A 21,459-nucleotide genomic window follows, 5' to 3' on the forward strand; every position below is an offset into this window, starting at 1 on the left:
GGTCCAGCAGCGCTGTGGGCAAACGGCATCAGAAAGAGAAGAACCACCATCTAGATTGAATGGATGGAGATGCGTTTCCAGCAAGCTGCAACCTCACTGTGTGTGAAGGACTTTTGAGAAGACTGTCTGAGATTGACATTTGCCATGTTTGGAGTGAGATGGCAATGAAAGAGACAGTGGGACAAAGAGAGACACGGGACAAAGCTGAAGAAAACTGACTGCCATTGGACTGAAAAGTGGGAGAGAAGAAAAGGAGCAGAAGAGGACTGAGGCGGCTGTTTTAGTGTGGGGAATCAAATTGGGTTAAGGAATCCGGGGAGACAAGCGACTGCCTGGAAGTGGAGGATTGACACAGTGTCCAGACCACCACAAAAGGGGGAGGAAGACAAGCACTGAGGTATGCAAGTGTACTGTTAGAAAGATGGAAAGGTGACACCACACATGCAGCTAATATCCACCAGAGATAAAAAAAAAAAATCATACACAAAGTGTTACACATTAAGAGAGGGCATTTGTAGAAGGGGTTAACAACACACAGTGTGGTTGCCGATGGTAACCTGCAAGCATTTGGGGTTTAGCTGTGCCTGACTATGACAGAGTTTTTCATTTAGATGTTTCTGAAACAAAATTTGGAGTGAACGGAGTTTTGTTTCAGAAAAAGGGGGAAGGTACATGAAAGGATACATAAAAACAAAATGTATTAACCCGACTAACACACACACACACACACACACACACGTAATGAAGATCAAACACAATTTTAAGTAGATAATACTGTCACCATCATCCTGTTTGTTTTAGTGAGTGGGTTGAGAACTGATACATAGACGACTGAATTAGTATTATTTTGGGGAACATGATAGCAGGGTGAACAGAATCCTGCAGCCAGAGTTTAAATGAGAGAAACTAAATGAGTGAAACTAGCAGATTTTTGTTTTGTTTTGTTTTTTGTTTTGTTTTGTTACTGAACTATGGGTGTTTTCTCACCTATAAGAGAAAGAATATCCTGTGACAAGTCCTAAGACCGGGCTTCTGTATTTTTTCTTTTTATTTTGTTTTTCAGTTTTATTTGTCATTTTTCATTTTATTTTTATTTTTTGAACAGTGCACTGATTTTTGTTTGTGAATTTCTTTTCTTTAAGCAGATCTGCACGTCGGGAATTAAAAGCGTTACACGTCATCAAGAGAATTGTTGCAAGTGAGTTTCTCCACATTAAAATGGGCACAGGAGAAAGCCACTTATTTGGGACAATTAGAAAATGAGAGTCCCTGCCTAAAAAAGATTCAGCGAGGAAATCCGATCTAAAGTTCTTCTTCTTTTTCTTTTTGAAATGACGTCATTTTGCTGAAAGTGGAAACTAAATGCGACGATAGGTTCCACTATCAGCAAAGAAAGAAAGAATGAATGAATGAATGAATGGAAATAGAAACAAACTGACTGACTGGTAAAAGCTGACAAGACTTGACCACGACTCAAGGTTAAGCTCCACCTAGACAGGACAAAAGGGTGGATGAATTTATGTGTTTCCTTTTACAGGAGCAGAAAGATGACAGCAACATCTGAGGTTGCGTGATGATTTAACCTTTTAAATGCCATTTTCTATGTTTGTGAATCTACCAGGTGTGTGTTATTCATGGGCTTGTGTTGCTCACAGAAGTTACTGTGAGAAAGTGTGTACACACCTGCGCAGCGCTAATATTTGCATTCTTTTCTACAGCATTACAGTTCTTCATGTGATTTGATGATGTGATTTCTAACAGAACAATTGGTGGATGTTTGTTTCTCTACTACAGGTTATGAGTTGGTGATGCTGTTACACTGTGTTTTTGGGAAAATGTGAAGGCTACTTTGACAATGTGAATAACATGTGAGAAATTTCCTGTGTTGAAAACTAGTGTCACTTCTTTCCACAGCTATGGATGGCTAACTTTATGGTCTTTTTATGGCACCTCTGGAATGTGGATGGCCGACGCCTGCCCACCACATGAGCCATGTGTGTTGCTAATGTTTGTTTTCTTTAAGAGTGCATGTGGAGGATTCAGCAGAAGTGGACAAGTGACATGAGAAAAACAAATAAGGGATGCAGTGTTTATGGAATAGTTGAATATGGGCTCATTAGCCTGCCACTATTGAACTCAAAGTGATAAAATGGGTGGAGTGAAATTGTTTAAGGAAAGTCACAGATTAATTGTGGAATAAATTGGGATGATTCATGATTTGGGACAAATTATGGTAATAATAGTGATTTCATGATTGAAGAAACCTGCACATGATACTTGTCTGTTATGCTGAGTACTTTATCACTCTCATGATCTATAGTTGGTTGCAAATGTGAAGTTTGATTTAGCAGATTTGTCTTCCAGGTTACAGGCTCCAGGTGGAGCTGGGAGTTAAACAAGCTTAACATGTGACTGCTGATTAATGTTTTTACACAGGGTTACAGGTTGGAGTATGGCTGCTCCAAGTGGGAAACCCTGGAGATTGTTTTAGAGAGAATGTGCAACATTCTTGTGCATGTCTCATTGGGGAGTTGACACATGGCGAAAGCCGTGTGACGAGAGGAGTGTTAATTTTTCAATTTGTAGATGTCGTGAGGTGCCATGATGAGAAGGAGTGGCTGAGAGGATCGTCCACAAGATGGGAGCTGAGGCCAGGAGAGAGGCTTCAGGAGGATCAGAGATCATCTTCAGCACAGCGGACATCACACAGAGAGCTGTGCTACTGAGCTTCCAGGAGATCAAGAGGAGACTTCCCACAGCAAAATCTTAAATAAAATGAAAGATTCAATGTTGACGCTGAGGAAGACGACTAAGGTGTACGACGTGCTCTGCCTTAAACCTTCAGCAGCGTTGGAACATGAGAACCTGAGGGATGGAGAGAGCGTGCCAAGCTCCAAAAGTGACAGCGCAGAGGAACTCCAGCGATGGAATTGTGTTTCTGTGTGAGGCACAAATACTAGGAGACTGGGAAATAGTTGACACCACTTTTCCCAAGGATGAAGATCACCTAAAGTGTGTCACTTTGCCATGCAGATTTGATGCTCTGCAGAGAAGCCTTCTGTGAGGGAGAGATGTAAATAGACGAGCCTTTTATCTACATTTAAATCATGTCAACTTCTCTAGGCTGGTTGAGGGGGAATTGGAGAAAAATGGTAGTGTTAGGTGTGACTTTTTGAATCAGTTGTTCTGTTAAAACATTTTTGTGGGTGGATGTTAACCAAACTGTAACCATTACAAATGAACTTTTTGCTTTTTACATAAAAAGGCTGAAAATGATTTTAAAAAAGACAGCTAACACTTACTTTTAGTTATTCTTAAGAAATTCTTAAATCCTCAAACACTCTTCTGATCATCAGGATGGAACAAAAATCCATAAAGATAAAAAGTGAGAGTTTCTCTGTCGGTTAAAAGGGGCCCGATTAAGGTTTGTTCAACACAAGCAATTTCTTTTTTGTAAAAGTAATCTGTGGGTGAACTGACCTTTGTACTAAAAAGCTGAACGAACTGATTCCTGTTCCTCTTCAACACCACTGTGTGTGACATCAAAGCTCACATCCTCATTTTTTGACAAAGATCTACTGTATATGCAAAGCAAGTGTCACAGTTACAGCAATTGGATTTGTTTCCAAGGAAACAGGTAGATATGTAAAGACAAAATCTGTCTGTCTCTCAGTGAACTGCAATATACTTGTTCTAATGAATAAAACCACAGCTGTTCTGGAGAACTTTGTCCACCTTTGATTGTCTTTAAGTTGTGTTGGAGCCACAGAGAGCAAATCTTTGTTCTTCATGGAGAACCAGTGAGGCTGTTTGGACTTTCCTATGAAACATCAGTGCAGGAGTCTCTCAGTACATCTGTCCTTGTGCAGTTTTTGTGTGGGTGACTGGCACTCCTGCACTTGGCATGGGGAGCTCCATCTGGGCCCTCCCTCTTTCCCCTGCTGGGATGGACGAACAGTTGTGATTGAGATGTGTGACTCTAGGTCTTCAGCACTCTCGGGGGTCCATGAACAGCCTCAACCTCATTTCCAAGTTCATTTTCATGACAAATGTTCAACACAGACACTCACATTCTCTCTGTCACTTCTAATATCTTAGCGTTCTTCTCCTGTCTTCTCCCAAAGTGGCTTTCATCCACTTTTTTGCTCTGGAAGTGATAATGAATTAAATAGTAATAAAATAAATAAATAAAACAAAAAGATAAAAAAGAGAGGAGCCTACAGAGAGTCCATAATGCATCTCTTTGTGTTTGGCACAACAAAGCATTCAGACGATGATTCTGCTTCTAAAACTGCCAGACAAAAAAAATATGCTCATCCACAGACTGTATGGGAGCATCACACAGACTCGGATACCTGCTAATTAGTGCTCAGTAACATTTAAATCAAATCCCAGGATTTCTCTCACCAAAACTGGGGAATTTTTTTAAGTGATAGAAAGCAGCTCTGATACCCTTAACAAAACAAAACCGTGACTGACTTCCTCACTGTGACTCAGAGACAGAGATAAATATGACCACATTTTGTGTCTCAGACTTTTGGACCAATCACAAATATGTCTGTCTCGTCTCTTTTCAGTTCCATTTCTTTCAGACAACCAGCTCATTGGTTTGTTATATTATCAGAGGACAATGGTGAGTAAAACTGCATAAGTGTGGTAAAATACATGAAAATTATTTATGATAATAATAATAATAATATCAAGCAAATGTATGTAAAGGTTGAACAGTTAGAACCTTTTTCCCACTTGTACCTAATTGAATCCACTCAGTTTTGTCCATTTTCCATTAGAATTCATACCTCCTAATATGTGGGGTTGTTAGAAATGTTGCCCAAAGTCCATTTACGTATGTGACACAAACACAACACAAAAATAGAGGACCCCTGATTGCCTCCGATTGCTTTGAACCCTGTCCAGTATAAAAAAATTACCTGTTATTAGGTACTACCCCCTAATGGAAAACCTTAAAAACAAAGTCAATCTGACCCGAGTAGATACTCGTGAAGCAGGGCTAATAAGAACGAAGGACTAAACTTTGCAGAAGACCTGATTGAATTTCTCTTTGAGCAGATCTAAAACTAATTACAAATGCTAATTAAAACATAATGTCTTTAATTTGGCCTTCAGTGCTACTTTCAGGAACTATCGTTTTTTTTTACTGGTTTTTGCTTTCTGCTTCTTCAGCCAGGTCTCTGCAGCAGGTCAGAGAGTATTCCTCGTGCTCTTTACCAGAGCAACTTTTATCCAGCCAGCCTGTTAGTGGATCGGGTTAAGCTCACAGATGGTTTGTAAGGAATGAAACCATCATTTAGCATGTGTTTAAAATACAAACAAATCCTAACCTTACCTCTAGGGTCACCAGGTGGGCACTGAAAGCTCAAGCTATAAATGACTGCTGTCATTTAGAAAGAAGCTGCTATGCTGTAACACCCAGTATTACCAGTAGATGGCAGCAGATTTCAAATGTTATTCCTGGGATCACTGTTAGTAAGAGGAGCTCTGAGCTGAATCACGAGTCACATGTTCATGAGTCTACTTTCTCTCTTCAGCTCTCCGTTTTCATGTTATGATATTTTTTATTCTCCTGTATCACTAAATAAGTAAAATATTTCCTAAGAATAAATACCCAGTGTACTGTTTTCCCCTTTTTTGTCAGCCAGTTAATAAAGAGCCTGTGATACATTTATTGGTTAGTTGACCTCGAACAAGTCAAATTTTCCATCTGGCACCTTTTTGAAACTGCAGACAAGCAACAGACAAACCAGGTCCCCAAATGTAGTATCCAACAAAGATAAAGAAAATATAGAAAACAGTAAAACTCCAGAGGACGCAGCATTATAATAACAAATGACTTTTTTAATGTAAGACTTTTAAAATGGTGCTTTTACCAAAAGGCAAAAGTAGAAAATCCAAAGGGTTTAATAGAGAAATTAATGAAAGACTGAAGGCTGGTAGAGAAAAGACAACTAATCAACTGAAAGTCGGTGTTAGATTCTATTCAATGGAAACATATTCAATTATATTTTATCTGATTCAGATTTATTTCTAATGTCATGGATTATATGTGGATGTCCTCTGGTCTGAAGTGCTGGGGGGACCAGTTAGAGACCAGCAGCTGGACATCAGTGGTTGGACTGGTGGACTACTTCAGTGAAGAGTAGACGACGTCTGGCTCTGGTTTAAAGTCTGAACACAAACACACACAGTTCAAACAACAGGAAACATGATTACAAGCTTTGTAGTTCAATCAAGACCTTCAATCTCCACCTCTCTGCATCACACACAGTCCCAGTTCAGACTTTACTGGGAACCAGCTCAGGTACAAATCACAGAGCTTCCATACTGCTCACATGTTAACTGCTTCTTCAAATTCAAAATCTCAAATGTGGAGCTCACAAATCTGTAACCGTTAGCTGAAGAAATGCATGAAAAGTCATTTTTTCCTGCTTCCACCTTCTCTCTCTCTTCTTTCTCACAGTCAGAACAATGTGACTTAAAACAGGAACCATTATTTAGTTTTTATTAAAATCGTTAACAAATGGAAACTGTTACACTGGAAATGATACATTTGTCTTGTGGATTATTTACATAACTCATATTTTGGGTTACAAGCATCAACAAGGAGATATTTTAAATAAACATCAATGTAGAGACCCAGGCCCTGCTGACAGGTATATGAGTCAGGTGTTACATGTTATTATTATTTGCAATGTTGCATCACAATGCCAGTAAGTTTATTTTAAAAGAGCAGCTGGTTTTCTGACAACAGAGAGATGTTGTAACAAACACACACAGCCTCTGTTGTGATCAGAAGCTTCCACTGTGGTTAAAATGTGTTAAATGTTCACTGTGTTGCAGATGTTGAGAAATTAGAGTAGTGTGACAGACACACACTGTGTTTCCACGGCGTAGTTGTTATGTTGTGAAGGTGTTATGCACCATGTTGGTGTTTGACACATTAGCATGAAGGTACTTCACCACAGCTGTGTCACAGCTGTGGTGAAGTACCTTGTGTTTTTCCCAGCTGTCAGCACTTCTGCTGTGAACCAATGAATGACGGACAGAACGGCGAGGTGTTTGTGTGAACAGGAAGGTAGCGTCCACAAAGCTGCCATCTTCTTTCAGTGCAGAGTGAGACGCCTCACCACAAGCTGGAAAAACAGTGAGAACTCTCACCAGCATCAGACTAACTGCGGTCGTCAGCAGGATGTTGCTGCTGTTTAACATGCAGAACTTTAGAAATGATGCTGTAACCAAAGGACCGTTTGAGAGGCTGAAAACACACATTTGATGATCTTGGGTCTCTTTATGTGTCTCAGGCCCAGATCTCGTTCACACTTGTTTGTGAACGACATCTGGGCCTCATATGTGCCGCTACTGTACTTCCAAATACTCTGTGATCCAGATGTGGCCCAAAAATCATGATATTAAAGGTTAATAATTTCAAGTCTATATGACAGCTAGCAAACTACATGCAACAGCTGCCATCCGGCATCACAGATGCTAACAGAGTAGGAAACAAGCTGAAGTTGTCTAGAATGGTTCATAAAAGGTGAATTTCCATCATTGTTCACGACCACATGTGGCTCTAAGAAAATGCAGATGGGCCTCACTTAAATCGAACAATTCTGAGATATTTTACTCCTGCTACAGCAAGTCAGCGAGCTGTTGAACTGACTCCTTCATCAGCATCAACACAGACCCGTTAATGATGACCTGAGTCTCACCTTCAGGTTTCCTGTCAACATCTTATCTCACCAGAAGAACCAAAAACACCAGTAGACTGATCCAACAGATGACAACACAGAGAGAACAGGAGGAGAGAATGATGGAGGAGAGATGGATGTAGGTGTGGTGGTATGTTTGTCTAAAATAAAGCAAACGCACTCATTAAGTTCTCGTCACATTGTGAATGTTGAAACCTCTTGATACATGCTCAATAATTCAGGTAAGTAAATCTCCAAATATTGATTCTGTTCATCGGCACGTAGCGTTTTTAGTGGGAGAAACGTCATGAGACCGATTGTCTGTATGATCAACTCAGTCACCTATAACATCTCCAAGTCTCTTCACTTGTATCCTAGTCACAGAAGCGTTGGAGGTAGTCCGTAAGAGATTACAGGATGACCCCAACCTCAGCAACAGGACCTCTCTCAGCATCGACCAAGTGTGTTTGCTTCTGGAACTGTGTCTTCATTCCACCTACTTCACATACAAGGGTCAGTTCTACAGGCAGAAACGTGGGTGTGCCATGGGCTCCCCAGTTTCACCCATCGTGGCCAATTTGTACATGGAAGAAGTGGAAAAGAGGGCTTTGCTATCCTACCCTGGAACACCACCAAGCCATTGGTTCAGATATGTGGATGACACCTGGGTGAAAATCAAATCTCAGGATGTACCACAATTCACGGATCACATTAACTCGGTGGACCGACACATCAAATTCACCAGGGAGGATATGAAAAGTGGCAGGTTAGCCTTCTTAGACTGTGAGATTTCCATCAGTAATGGGGGACATCTAAAAGCTGACGTGTACCGTAAACCTACACATACGGATCAGTATCTAAGGTTTGACTCTCATCATCCACTGGAGCACAAACTGGTTGTCATCAGGACGCTACAACACAGAGCGAACACCATCCCCACTGACACAGCAGCCAGGGAGGCAGAAGAACAGCACATCAAGAAGGCCCTGAGTAAATGTGGTTATCCCAGCTGGACTTTTGTCAAAGCTGGAAAGGCACCTAAAGAAAGCTCCAGCCGATCCAGGAGAGAAGGACAACCGCTGCCTAAGCGAAAACCTGTAGTGATCCCATATATGTCCAGAGTATCGGAGCAGTTGAGACACATTTTTTCTAAACACCGTGTCTCTGTGGCTTTTAAACCCCAAAACACGCTGCGCCAAAAATTGGTCCACCCCAAGGATCGGGTCCCCCGACACAAACAGAGTAACATAGTGTACGCTGTTAAGTGCAGGATTGCCAGGATTTATACATCGGGGAAAACAAACAACCTCTGGCGAAGCGGATGGCACAACACAGAAGAGCTACCTCGTCAGACCAGGACTCTGCAGTCTATTTACACCTACAGGCCAGTGGACACTCTGTCAATGATGAGGATGTAACATCCTGGACAGGGAGGAACGCTGGTTTGAGCGCGGAGTCAAGGAGGCCATTTACGTGAAAAGGGAAAGACCATCTCTGAATCGAGGAGGGGGCCTAAGGGGACATCTTTCATCATCTTACAATGCTGTGATTGCAGCCATTCCCCAACTCTCTGTGAATGGTACTCATGGCCATTGATCAGTGGGTTTTGATCAATGGGTTTTGGTCAGTGGTCATGTGAATTTGCATAATTATGATCAAGGAACTGACCTCCCAGCCCATTGTTCCTTCAGTGGGCTGGTTTCATTCATTATGCAAATGTACTGTTTATAAGTTTGGGGAAACCTGCCGTCAGCTGAGACTGAAGAAGTCACTTGGATGAGTGACGAAACGTTTCTCCCACAAAACGCTACGTCCAGATGAACAGAATCAACTTTTGGAGAATGTTGAAAGCTGCAGAAACACAGACAGGTGAGTGTGTCACCTGTGACAGTGATCCAGCTGGATGGAGACTCTCCATGACCGCTGATGTCACACTTGTAGAGGCCTTCATCAGACCTGGAAACATGCTGGATGGTCATGTGACCTGTAGGCTGCTTCCTGATGAGGGAGCCATCTTTATAGAAAGCAGCTGGGAGGTTGGGGGGAGTGGTCTTTGTTTTACAGAGCAGAGTGACGTCATCTCCCTCCATCACAGGGAGGACAGGACTCTGCAGGATCACTGATCCACCTCAACACAGAGACAAACTACAGCATTTCATCCATTTACACACAGCTTCATCAACACTAACTCCACACACTCAGCTTACCAGTGACTGTCAGGTTAACCATGTTACTGATGGGACCCTCTCTGGACTCACACCAGTAAACTCCACAGTCATGAGGCACCATCATAGTGATGTTACAGGAAGAACCAGCTGGTTTCCCCCACCCATCTCTTCCACACTGAGCCCTCTGTCGTTTGCTTGTGTTTCTCCTCAGAGTCCATCCAGCAGAGCTGTCGTCCTCCTCACAGCTCAGAGACACAAAGACTCCTTCAAAGAACTGAGAGCTGCTGGGACTCACAGTCAGACGAGCTGTGAGGGTTACAATGAAAAACTGATGATCACGTCTTTGAGATCTTTACTGAAAGTTTTAATCCAAATGTTTAAAACCTGTCAGAGTTGATCAGGTTTAAACTGTGACAGAAGAAGGTTACTGACCTTGGTTTGTTGTGCAGCTCAGCAGTGAGATCAGAACTAAAGAGAAATGACACTCAGGTTGATTTGACATAAACACACAAAGGTGATCACTCAGAACAACTTTGTATTATTTGATGTTTCCCTCTAAGACAGAAACAAACTCTCCATGTTGTGTCGCCTACAGCCCAGTTTGATCTTCCTGTCAGAGGAAACGTGGATCTAAACCAGGTCAGCAAAAAGCTGCTCGTACTAAACCAGAGACTCCAGGATTTCACTTTTCAACTTCTCGATGATCAGAATTATTAAATAAAACTGATCACATCATTTCATGCTTCATGAGCTGCTTCTGGAGTTACTGTAGAACAAGGAAGTCCTTCAAGTTACATTATAGTTACACTGAATACATACAAACAACTAGTACTGAACTAAGGTCTGTCCTCTGCTCTGTTCACACAAACACCAACATTTTATTTCAGCTTTTCACTCATAAATTCATCAGTAACTCTGTTTCAGTTTCTATCTCAAAAGCAGCTCTTAATGTTATCACAGTAATTATGTGCCCTGATAACACCCATAGTATATAAAAAATATCCACAGCATTTAAATAACCCAGTAAAGTCATGTGTCCACTGTGCAGCTGTGTTGATATAATGAGTGAATGATTTGATCTTTTCACTGCCTGCTGTGTTTCCTCGACTCCTGAGCAAAGATAAAGAGTCAGTTCAGACCTGCAGTTGGTCCTCGTGGTGTTTGAACTTGAATTCAGCCTGATTTGTTTTTCATGTCTTCTCCTCCATCATCAGTTATCAGGAGAGCAGACAGTCAAAGTACAAGAATTCAAACAAACACAGAGATTCTACTTACAGAGCAGACACAGCACAGATGTTTCCTTCATCGTCCTTCTCACTCATTTGAGCTTTTTTTCATTTCTGTCACTGACACCAAGTAAAGCCCGCCCTCTTCCTCTGAGTAGGAGCTGTTCTATTGGTTCAAACACAGAGGTGAGAAGTATTTCCTTTCCATGTAGTGGACGTCCCCTCAGTGAGAGAGGCAGATATGAGCTGAAACACAGGAATCAAACCAGGGACGCTGCTGTTATGGAGCTGAACTGGAACCATTCAGACACTGAGGCCCTCTGAACACACTGAACACATGCAGAGAAGTGTAGAGGGAGTAGAGCAGTGGCGAGAGGACACATCCCTGAGGTGCTCCTGTGTTGATGGTGATGCTGTTGGAGAAGCACCTGCCCACCCTCACCACCTGAGTTCTGCCAGTGAGGAAGTCCAACACCCATGCACACAGACGGCTGTTAAGTCCCAGATCCCTGAGCTTTGTGAACAGTCTGCAGGGCACTATTGTGTTAAACGCTGAACTGTAATCAACAAACAGCATTCGCACATAGTTACCCTGTTTCTTGTCCACATGGCTGAGAGTGGTGTGTAGGACGTGGGCGATGGCATCCTCTGTGGATCTGTTGGATCTGTAGGCGAACTGCAGCGGATCTGTGGTGTCTGGGATGAAGGAGGAGATGATGTTCTTCAGCAGCCTCTCAAACACCTTCATTACTACCGAGGTCAGTGCAACTGGCCGGTAATCGTTCAGGGATGAGGGTTTGCTGTTCTTGGGCACAGGGATGATGGTGGATCTTTTGAAGCATGTGGGGACCACAGACTTCGCCAGGGACTCGTTGAAGATGTAAGTGAACACACCTGCTAGCTGGTCAGCACAGCAGCGCAGCAGACGGCTGGTGATGCCGTCTGGCCCCGCCGCTTTCCTTGTGTGTGTGTGTGTGTGTGTGTGTGTGTGTGTGTGTGTGTGTGTGTGTGTGTGTGTGTGTGTGTGTGTGTGTGTGTGTGTGTGTGTGTGACCCCATAAACGACTTCCGTAAACCTGCTGGTCTGGAAGTCCAGCAGTTCATCTAAACAAAAGGCACTTAGACTAAAACTGACATAACTACGTTTATCCTACCACAAAACAATAGGAGAAGGTACGACCTGTCGCATGCTCCCAGGATGTGGGTGTGAATGCTGGAGCACTCTGAAATGCACACGAAGTCTTTGCAGACTATTAGGGATCAAACCTCTACCAACATGACATTGATTATACACTCTAAGCATATATGAGTAGATATTTCTAAGCATAAATGACAATCAACAATACAAATCTAACAGGATGTGAGTGAAAATTTTCTACTTAAAAGCTCGTTAAAAAATCACCTTGCTGCATTTACATATAAAGGATCTTCACATACTTTGCCTCCCCATGTAAAATTTCCTAGATCTTCCGCCAGTCAAATGGTATACCTGGGGTATCATACTGTTGCTATTTGTGTAGCTGTTCCCTCGCTGCCTTGGTTTCATAAATGACAGTGTTAATTTTTGTGAAGGAGATAATAATAATAATAATAATGGATTGCATTTATGTGACCCGTGGTAGGTATAGTAGGCCACTCACACTGAACCCCAGCTGGGCAAAACACAGGCAAATCTTCAGTGGTGTCTATATATATATATAGATATATATATATATATATATATATATATATATATATATATATATATATATATATATATATATATATATATATATATATATAAAGGTGTTTTCATGTAAAAAACTAAAAGACAATCAATATCTGCTGTGTCTACTGATACAGAAAAATAAAACAAGAAGCAAACACAATCGACAGCCGCAGCAGTCACAGTCCATCGATTTACACCACGTTAAAACAAATTAAAACACACTGATGTGTCGGGTCCTTTGCCCGCAGCCAGAAATCCACTTGGCAAAGCAGCAGCTCGGTACTCTGTAAATGAAAGCAGGAGATGACTTACGCTGGACAGTAAAACACAGGAATATCCCTCCAACTGTATTGTTTTCCTTACCTGTCCACAAGTTCCCGTCACACCCTAATAAATATTGGTCAGTGGCGGTGGAGTCCACTACACATTTCTCACAAGAACGCAATGTTTCCCACCTACAAGGGTGCAAATAACTTTAAATCTCTGCTAAACAGCCAGAACTCATCTCATGACTCATGAGATGCCACTGACAGCCAGTTGGTGGAAAATAGTCTGCTCATGTCACATTTTCAGATTGCTTAGAGCCCCAACAAAGTAGGTACTACAGAAGTACCCGGTGCCAGGAACTACCACCTAATGAAAAACTTAATTGGAACTTCAGTGGAGCAAAGTTTCAGGTCAGACTCAGTGACACTCAATGACACATCACAGCACTTCCACACTCCACAAACGTTAGCTGTGAGACATGGATGAAATAAACAAAACCCAAACCTTTAACCCACAGAGACCATCAGCTTGTGTCTCTCTTGTCTCCCCCTCAACAGGCCGAGCTGTGAGACTTAAACACAGGAACCACCAGCAGAGTCTGCAGCCTCTCTGTCCAGAGCAGCTTTGCAGAATTCATAGTTCACAATAATTTAATCTGATATTGGTGCAGCTCCTCAGTCCATCCTCAGTCTGACAGAAGCAGCTTTAGCTGTGTGGAAACTTCTCATCTGGGTTTTATCTTAAATATTTTGCATTCAGACGAAGAAGAAGATGTCTTGTTCACACATTTTTATACACTAACTGCATGTTACAGCTGTGTTTAAACAGTATTTATAATGATGCATCGGTGGGTGAGTGCAGATATTTTTCCAAACAGCCAGTGGTTCCACCTCTGGGCGGAGTCACCGCAATCCAGCGTGCAGTCCACACCTGTTGGCAATCAAGCTGTTGGTACTTAAAACCAGCGATGGTTCTTTGCCAGATCTTCCTCTAACCTCTGTTAGTGTGGGCCGCCACAACGCTCGTGAAACTTTGCTCATCTTGTGCTCTCTCTGTTTACAGTAATCCACCTGGTCACCTCGCTGAAACATGACTCACCTTCAACACTCACCTTCAGTAGGATGCTGGTCTTCTTGGCAGCTTCTTGGTCACTCCTTATGCTCACTTCACTCACCTAACTCGACTACTTGATTCCTCTAGATTTATCTCTGCTCACCTGGTTCACTTACCCTCTCCACGCCATCAATCCACCTGCAATAAGTGAGACATTTCACGACCTCGTTTTCACTCACCTGAACTGCATCCAAACACCTTTTGAACCTCGTCTCCTCTCATTACTGTAACTCTGAGCCTCCTGGTCCAACCCCTCAGTCTAACTACCCCTTTGCCCCAAAGTCACAGTGTTCAAGTGAAAACTGCTTCATAGTATTTCCTGTTTATTTCATAGCTCACGTTTGCATCATAATTCACAGTTCATGGTTTGAGTCTCAAGTTGTATATTTTGTTATCATGTTTATCAGTGCCTCCATCTGTGTCTGTGAGTCCGTTCTCCTGGTTTGGCCTCCCAGCTGTGACGCCATCTTATTTCAGTGCAGACCGACACACTAACCACAAGGAAGAAAGCCGACACGTTCTCGTCAGTGTCCTCAGATTCAGTCTGACTGCAGCCAACAACAGGAAGCTTCTGCTGTCGTTTCACTGAACTCAGTTTGCAGAAGTTAAAAGACGTAAAAGGTTTTAAAATGTTTCACTGCGTTATTGGACAGTTCGGGAGGCTGAGAACACTTTGTTTTGTTCAGCCTTCTTCTTCTTCATATAACTCATATTAACAACTAACTCATCTTTTTTAGAACTTATGTGTGAGCTGAAGTTGTGCGACTTCTGAAACACACTCGAACACAGACGGATAAAAACCACATGAACATCATCAGGACGTTTTTATGCAGAAGTGAAGAAGAGCAGCTTTACCTCTTATCTGTGATCGTTTGTTCTTGTCTGTGATGATTTTTCCATAAGTGACGTCTTCAGTTCTCACTGCTGAGTAAACTGCAGCTGGATCAGTGTCTGCACAGTGAAACACACACAGAGGACGTCACTGCAGACAAAACAGCTGAGAACAGACATGAAACTGCTGCCACTCACCAATCTTTATATGAAACACTCAGAGTGTTTTCAGTTACTGCTCAGGTTATTTTAGAAATTTAAAATAGTTTAACATGAAGTCAAATGTGAGATAAACACACCTGATAAAGGAGGAACTGAATGATCTGCATTCAGTTCCTCACAAAAGCTGAATGTTGGTTATTTGCACTAACAGGATATTAAAGTCAGCTCACACGTTAGCCAATCAGACTAACAGGCCGTCACTATTAAAATATTAACTTTACCAGAGGTAGGCTCAGAATTTAGATACTGAGACAGAAGGAATGTAAGATGCTGGTGTCATAAATATGAAAGACTAAACGTTAAAAGGAAAACTGTGAATAATACGGCAGGAAATGTGCTTAATTTACACCAATAATAAAATATATTTTCATGTTTAGTAAATATGATAACAGTGTCTGACCTGTGTGAGTTTACAGAAATGCTCTTACAAATAACTCACGTGTTTCTTCCTCTATTTAACATTCACACCTCTGTGTTGAAGCACACGTAGATGAAGCTTTTTTTCCTCAGAAACAGTCGCAGACTCGTTAGTGTTAACCACAGACGACAAACACACAGAACTTAACATGGTGTGAAAATCTACAGGCAGACTGATATATATTTGACTGATACCATCATGCTGTTAAATGTAAAATCATTTACTCATAATCCAAACTGGGTTTATCTTACACATCATCACAGGCTTCCAGTTTCTTAAATTCAGCTACTTTTGCTTCTATGACATAATTAATCTTAATCTAATTTAATGTTAACCTAATTTAACATTAAATCTTAATTCCGTCCAGCTCTGTGTCTCTGACTCCTCCCACTACAACACTGAACAAACCAAGAGCACCAAATGCTGCAGTTCCTCTAATGTCCACATGAGATTTGTAAAGTCAGTCACTCTCCATAGACACTCATGTGAACATGTTCAACTTTACAGCAGAAATAAAAATTTATACAACCTGCTATTAAAAATATATTTGGTCTCTATAGCTAACACTCTCCTTCATACGAAGTATGCATGAGTTGAATGCCTTCATAACGCACCTGTTCAAATGTTAATGAGCCTGAAAGTTTGCATTATTAGGGGCGTGGCCTCTTTGAGAGGTCGATGGACACAGGCTGCTGTAACTGCCAACTGTCTGTTAGGCTTCACCTCAGCCAATTGGACCTCTGGACCATGTTTGTGCTTTGGGGGTATTTTTAATGCAAATGTGTAACCAATACTATGTGGCTTATTGCATAAACAAACATTACCAGTTCTGGTAAGTTTAAATCTAGGATCTTGTTTTTATGTTACAAAGCTCTATTTAGCGGCTATCAGTGCCTTTCTGTTGACTCCTTACAGTCTATGGAAGCAGCTTGATAACCAAGCTATCTGACACTAGCTAATAAATTAGCACTGCACCCTTTCATCAAAGCTAAATCGCTCTTGGCAATAAAGACAAACATGATGTTGCTAAAAATGTTAAGGCTGGAAAAAGCAGTGGAGATTTAAAACAGAGAGATTCAAATCTCCATGTTTGAATGAAGTGAACATACAGTTCACACCTCACCCTGGGCCCCCCAAATTACTTCTGCTTTGTTTGACTGTGTGCTGTTGGTATGTGATACTTTAATATCAGTGTATGTGAATCATCTTCAGCAGCTTTGTCTGAATATGCTGAAATTCCACAGTGATATAATCATAATTAAATCATAACGAAACCAGATATATCAGGAAGCATCAATGTTTAAAACAAATGAGAACAAACCCTCAGAAGCAAGGCGTTTGCCATGGGAATAAGTGCTAAGAAATCAAAAAAAGAAATACAAATCACATTTTTATTTTCTTACTGCAGATTTGCTGCAAAATGCATTTTTTTTAATTCCAGTTAAAATGTGTTGTATGTAATTTTTTTTGAGTTGTTTAACTCATTTCACTTCTACAAAAGAGGCACATAAAAAACACATAAAAAGCATAATTTTTAAGACATGAAACATTTTTATAGAACCATGAAGCTGTGATTCCTTATTAAAGGACACTTTAAAAAATCCATGATGCAATTTTTGAGTCCTATGGGTCTATGGGTTTTCTCAGTGAGAAAAAAAAGACTTAAGACATCTAAAAATCTGTGGATGTCCTCTGGTCTGAAGTGCTCGGGAGACCAGTTAGAGACCAGCAACTGGACGTCAGTGGTTGGACTGGTGGACTACTTCAGTGAAGAGTAGACGACGCCTGGCTCTGGTTTAAAGTCTGAACACAAACACACACAGTTCAAACACATGATTACAAGCTTTGTAGTTCAATCAAGACCTCCAGTCTCCACCTCTCTGCATCACACACAGTCCCAGTTCAGACATTACTGGGAACCAGCTCAGATACACATCACAGAGCTTCCATATGAATAACATTGTAGTCTAATTCAGATGTTGGTTGGGGTTGACGTTCTGATATAAGATATTCACAGCAATTGACCTTATTTTTATCAACTCAGAGACCTTGTTGTACGACCTTCTCTACTCCGTTAGTACATTTCCCCCAGAAAAGGCCAAGAAAGTCATTTATATCATTTATGGAGGCTTTTGGCTCTTGTGCAGGTTGTTTCCAGACTGTTGATGGCCTACCTCACTCGTACTGATTCCTAAACAATGAATGCAATAGTAAAGTTGAAAGTTTGCACTTCAATCACATCTTGATTAATTGATTTTAAACCTGCTGTGTTGGTGCACCGATGCAAAATTACAAAATTATATCCAATAAATTTTGAACATCACTGTAAGTTTGGGTATCTTTAATCTGATATTACATAACATGCTGTATTTTACATTTGAGGTGGACATTTTCTGCCAATTTCTAGCTGCATGTTTTTCTTTTCTACTACAGTAGCTTTGTATGATTCACAGTTCAGTATAATCCTTCTTTACATGGGGCCTTTGTGCAGCCTCTGTCTGATGCCAGCTGTGTTCCCTCCTGTCCCTTTAATCAAAACTCTCTTCTGATTGGTTGATTAAACAGCACGTGGGTGGGGCTTGACTGGTTGAGATGGACATATTGATACCCTGCCTCTGTGACATCATTCACACACAACAACAAATAAAAATAGACTGTGGTAGAGTGTTTGGAGCACTCTGCTTTCTGAGCTTTTGGCTCACAGAGATGATGATGATTATTATTATTATTATTATTATCATTATTATTATTAATATCATTATTATTATTATTATCATTATTATTATTATTATCATTATCATTATCATTATTATTATTATTATTATTATTATTATTATTATTATCATTATTATTATTATTATTATTATTATTATTATTATTATTATTATCATTATTATTATTATTATCATTATTATTATTATTATTATTACTGTGATGATATTTGTTGTATAAAAATGTATTAAAGCTTAAAACGTAATATCATAGTTGTTGTTCAGCATTGTTTCAAGACCAACAGGGGTGGATTTAACGAAGCTCACATCTTGCTGCTCATGTTTCTTTAAATGAACTAGACAACTTAACAGGAAATCATTTGTCACGGAGAGCTCACAAGTCTGAGCTCGAAGACTGAGCAATGATGTGGTTAGCTTAGCTTAGCATGATGTGTGGAAACAGGTTGTGCGGTTGGGTTTTCTCTGTTAAAGAGCAGTTGTACCTTGGACTCCTCTTTCTGATGGTTTTGTCTCCAATACTGACGTCTTCAGCTCTCACTGCTGAGTAAACCACAGTTGTATAAATCTCTGCAAAATAAAACACATTTAAATTACAGCAGGAATGAAATCTGCACATTTTCTTTATTATTTGTCTAAAAAAAATCACTCATTTTTTACAGAGAGCAGCAGGTTTTTGCTTTTTCCTCATTTTAACACCTCTGAATAACAGAAACCGCCGGCTTTTGTGTGAAAAAAGAACCTGGTGTCCACAAAGCTGCCATCTTCTTTCAATACAATCAGACACACTTCATCATGAAGTAAATATGTTGTCCCAACATGAAAACTGTTATTAGACAAAGTAGCACACGCGGCAGTAAGCAGTCTAACCAGAACAACAAAACTCTCTCTGAGACTGGAAACCACCTAAGATCCCAGATACAGTGTTTCCAGTTAATGTATGTTACATTTTTTCCTGTGTTGCAAGTGTCACTCTGCATTTAACTTTCAGCAACAGGAAGTTGCTGCTGTGGTTTTACACGCATGAGGTAATAAAAATATATTTACAAATATATAGACAAATCATCACATTAAGACCCAGTCTGAAAGAATGAAAGAAAAACACATAGTGATATTTTTCTCTCCATACCTTTGACATTACAATTTCTTGACAACTTGTGTGTCACCAAAACCAAAATCAAACACATCTGAGCAGTTACAGCTTTGACACCTGTTCTCTGGGCCAGATGAAATACAGACGAGCCACATTTGAATCAAACTATTCAAATGAGCTTTTTTTAAATTCAAAACAACTGATCATCTCAATGCAGTGCAGGTAATACAAACTGACAACAACCCACCTTCAGGTTTCAGGTCAACATCTCTTCTCACCAGTAGAGCCAGTAACACCAGTAGAACCACAACACAGACTGACCCAACAGAGATTAACACAGGAAGAACAAGAGAGGCTGATGTAGGGATAGAGGTGGATGTAGATACAGGTGTGGGAGTAGATGGAGGTGTGGTTGTAGGTTTCCCTTAAATAAACAACATGTAATCATTAGTTTATTGTGAATGTTGAAAGCTGCAGAAACACAGACAGGTGAGTGTGTCACCTGTGACAGTGATCCAGCTGGATGGAGACTCTCCATGACCGCTGATGTCACACTTGTAGAGGCCTTCATCAGACCTGGAAACATGCTGGATGGTCATATTATTTGAAGTCCTGTTGCTTATGAGGGAGCCATCTTTATAGAAAGCAGCTGGGAGGTTGGAGGGAGTGGTCTTTGTTTTACAGAGCAGAGTGACGTCATCTCCCTCCATCACAGGGAGGACAGGACTCTGCAGGATCACTGATCCACCTCAACACAGAGACAAACTACAGCATTTCATCCATTTACACACAGCTTCATCAACACTAACTCCACACACTCAGCTTACCAGTGACTGTCAGGTTAACCATGTTACTGATGGGACCCTCTCTGGACTCACACCAGTAAACTCCACTGTCCTGGGTGAAAACATCGATGTTACAAGAAGAACCAGCTGCTTTTCCCCACCCATCTCCACACTGAGTCCTCTGTCCTTTGCTTGCATTTCTCCTCAGAGTCCATCCAGCAGAGCTGTCGTCCTCCTCACAGCTCAGAGACACAGAGTCTCCTTCAAAGAACTGAGAGCTGCTGGGACTCACAGTCAGACGAGCTGTGAGGGTTACAATGAAAAACTGATGATCACGTCTTTGAGATCTTTACTGAAAGTTTTAATCCAAATGTGTAAAACCTGTCAGAGTTTATCAGGTATAAACTGTGGCAGAAGAAGGTTACTGACCTTGGTTTGTTGTGCAGCTCAGCAGTGAGATCAGAACTAAAGAGAAATGACACTCAGGTTGATTTGAGGTGAACATAAAGAACAACTTCGTAATATTTGATAATAATGAATTCTAAAATAAAACTGATCACAACATTTCATATTTCATGCTCTAATGTAGTTACTGTTACACAAGGAATCACATACAGTTATGTTATAATAATACGTAACTGTATGTATTAGTAAATACAAAAGTCTAGCACTAAACTGAGGTCCACGTAAGGTTCAACGGTCTGCTCTGTTCACACAAACACCAACATTTTATTTCAGCTTTTCACTCATAAATTCATCAGTAACTCTGTTAAACTTCAGACCTGCAGTTGGTCCTCGTGGTGTTTTGAACTTGAATTCAGCCTGATTTGTTTTTCATGTCTTCTCCTCCATCATCAGTTATCAGGAGAGCAGACAGTCAAAGTACAAGAATTCAAACAAACACAGAGATTCTACTTACAGAGCAGACACAGCACAGATGTTTCCTTCATCGTCCTTCTCACTCATTTGAGCTTTTTTTCATTTCTGTCACTGACACCAAGTAAAGCCCGCCCTCTTCCTCTGAGCACGTATTCTTCCTCTATTTGAGAGTTATTGGTGGATTTCTAACCTCTTAATGATTCATGTGATAAATTTATTCCAGAATATGAACTTAGACACTCTGCAGTTCCTCTTTTGTTGCAAAACTAAAATTAAGTTGTTTTTTTAAGTGTAACACACAGAAACACATAAAAC

The 21,459-nt window shown here is 40.8% G+C and overlaps 2 protein-coding genes across 3 annotated transcripts; both read right to left on the reverse strand.

Annotated features, from left to right (window-relative positions):
* Positions 1–5,920: 5,920 nt before the first annotated feature.
* LOC112430870 (Fc receptor-like protein 4) lies at positions 5,921–21,305 on the reverse strand. 2 transcript variants are annotated; one of them, XM_076882584.1, is made up of 7 exons: positions 21,185–21,305; positions 20,695–20,730; positions 20,308–20,568; positions 19,983–20,228; positions 19,728–19,904; positions 18,873–18,957; positions 5,921–6,186 (listed from the first exon to the last, which is right to left on the reverse strand). In XM_076882584.1, the coding sequence occupies exons 1-7, from the start codon at positions 21,213–21,215 to the stop codon at positions 6,180–6,182; spliced, it is 843 nt and encodes a 280-aa protein (XP_076738699.1). In that variant the 5' UTR covers positions 21,216–21,305; the 3' UTR covers positions 5,921–6,179. The 2 variants fall into 2 exon arrangements, with proteins under 2 accessions (XP_076738699.1, XP_076738698.1); XM_076882583.1 differs by lacking the exon at positions 5,921–6,186 and adding an exon at positions 17,093–17,461.
* Positions 7,734–11,410, reverse strand: LOC143416911 (Fc receptor-like protein 4). Its single transcript, XM_076882582.1, has 5 exons — positions 11,150–11,410; positions 10,307–10,342; positions 9,914–10,180; positions 9,589–9,834; positions 7,734–7,867 (listed from the first exon to the last, which is right to left on the reverse strand). The coding sequence occupies exons 1-5, from the start codon at positions 11,178–11,180 to the stop codon at positions 7,755–7,757; spliced, it is 693 nt and encodes a 230-aa protein (XP_076738697.1). The 5' UTR covers positions 11,181–11,410; the 3' UTR covers positions 7,734–7,754.
* Positions 21,306–21,459: the final 154 nt, after the last annotated feature.

This window comes from Maylandia zebra, linkage group LG3 (assembly GCF_041146795.1).
Source record: "Maylandia zebra isolate NMK-2024a linkage group LG3, Mzebra_GT3a, whole genome shotgun sequence".
Classification (NCBI taxonomy): domain Eukaryota; kingdom Metazoa; phylum Chordata; class Actinopteri; order Cichliformes; family Cichlidae; genus Maylandia; species Maylandia zebra.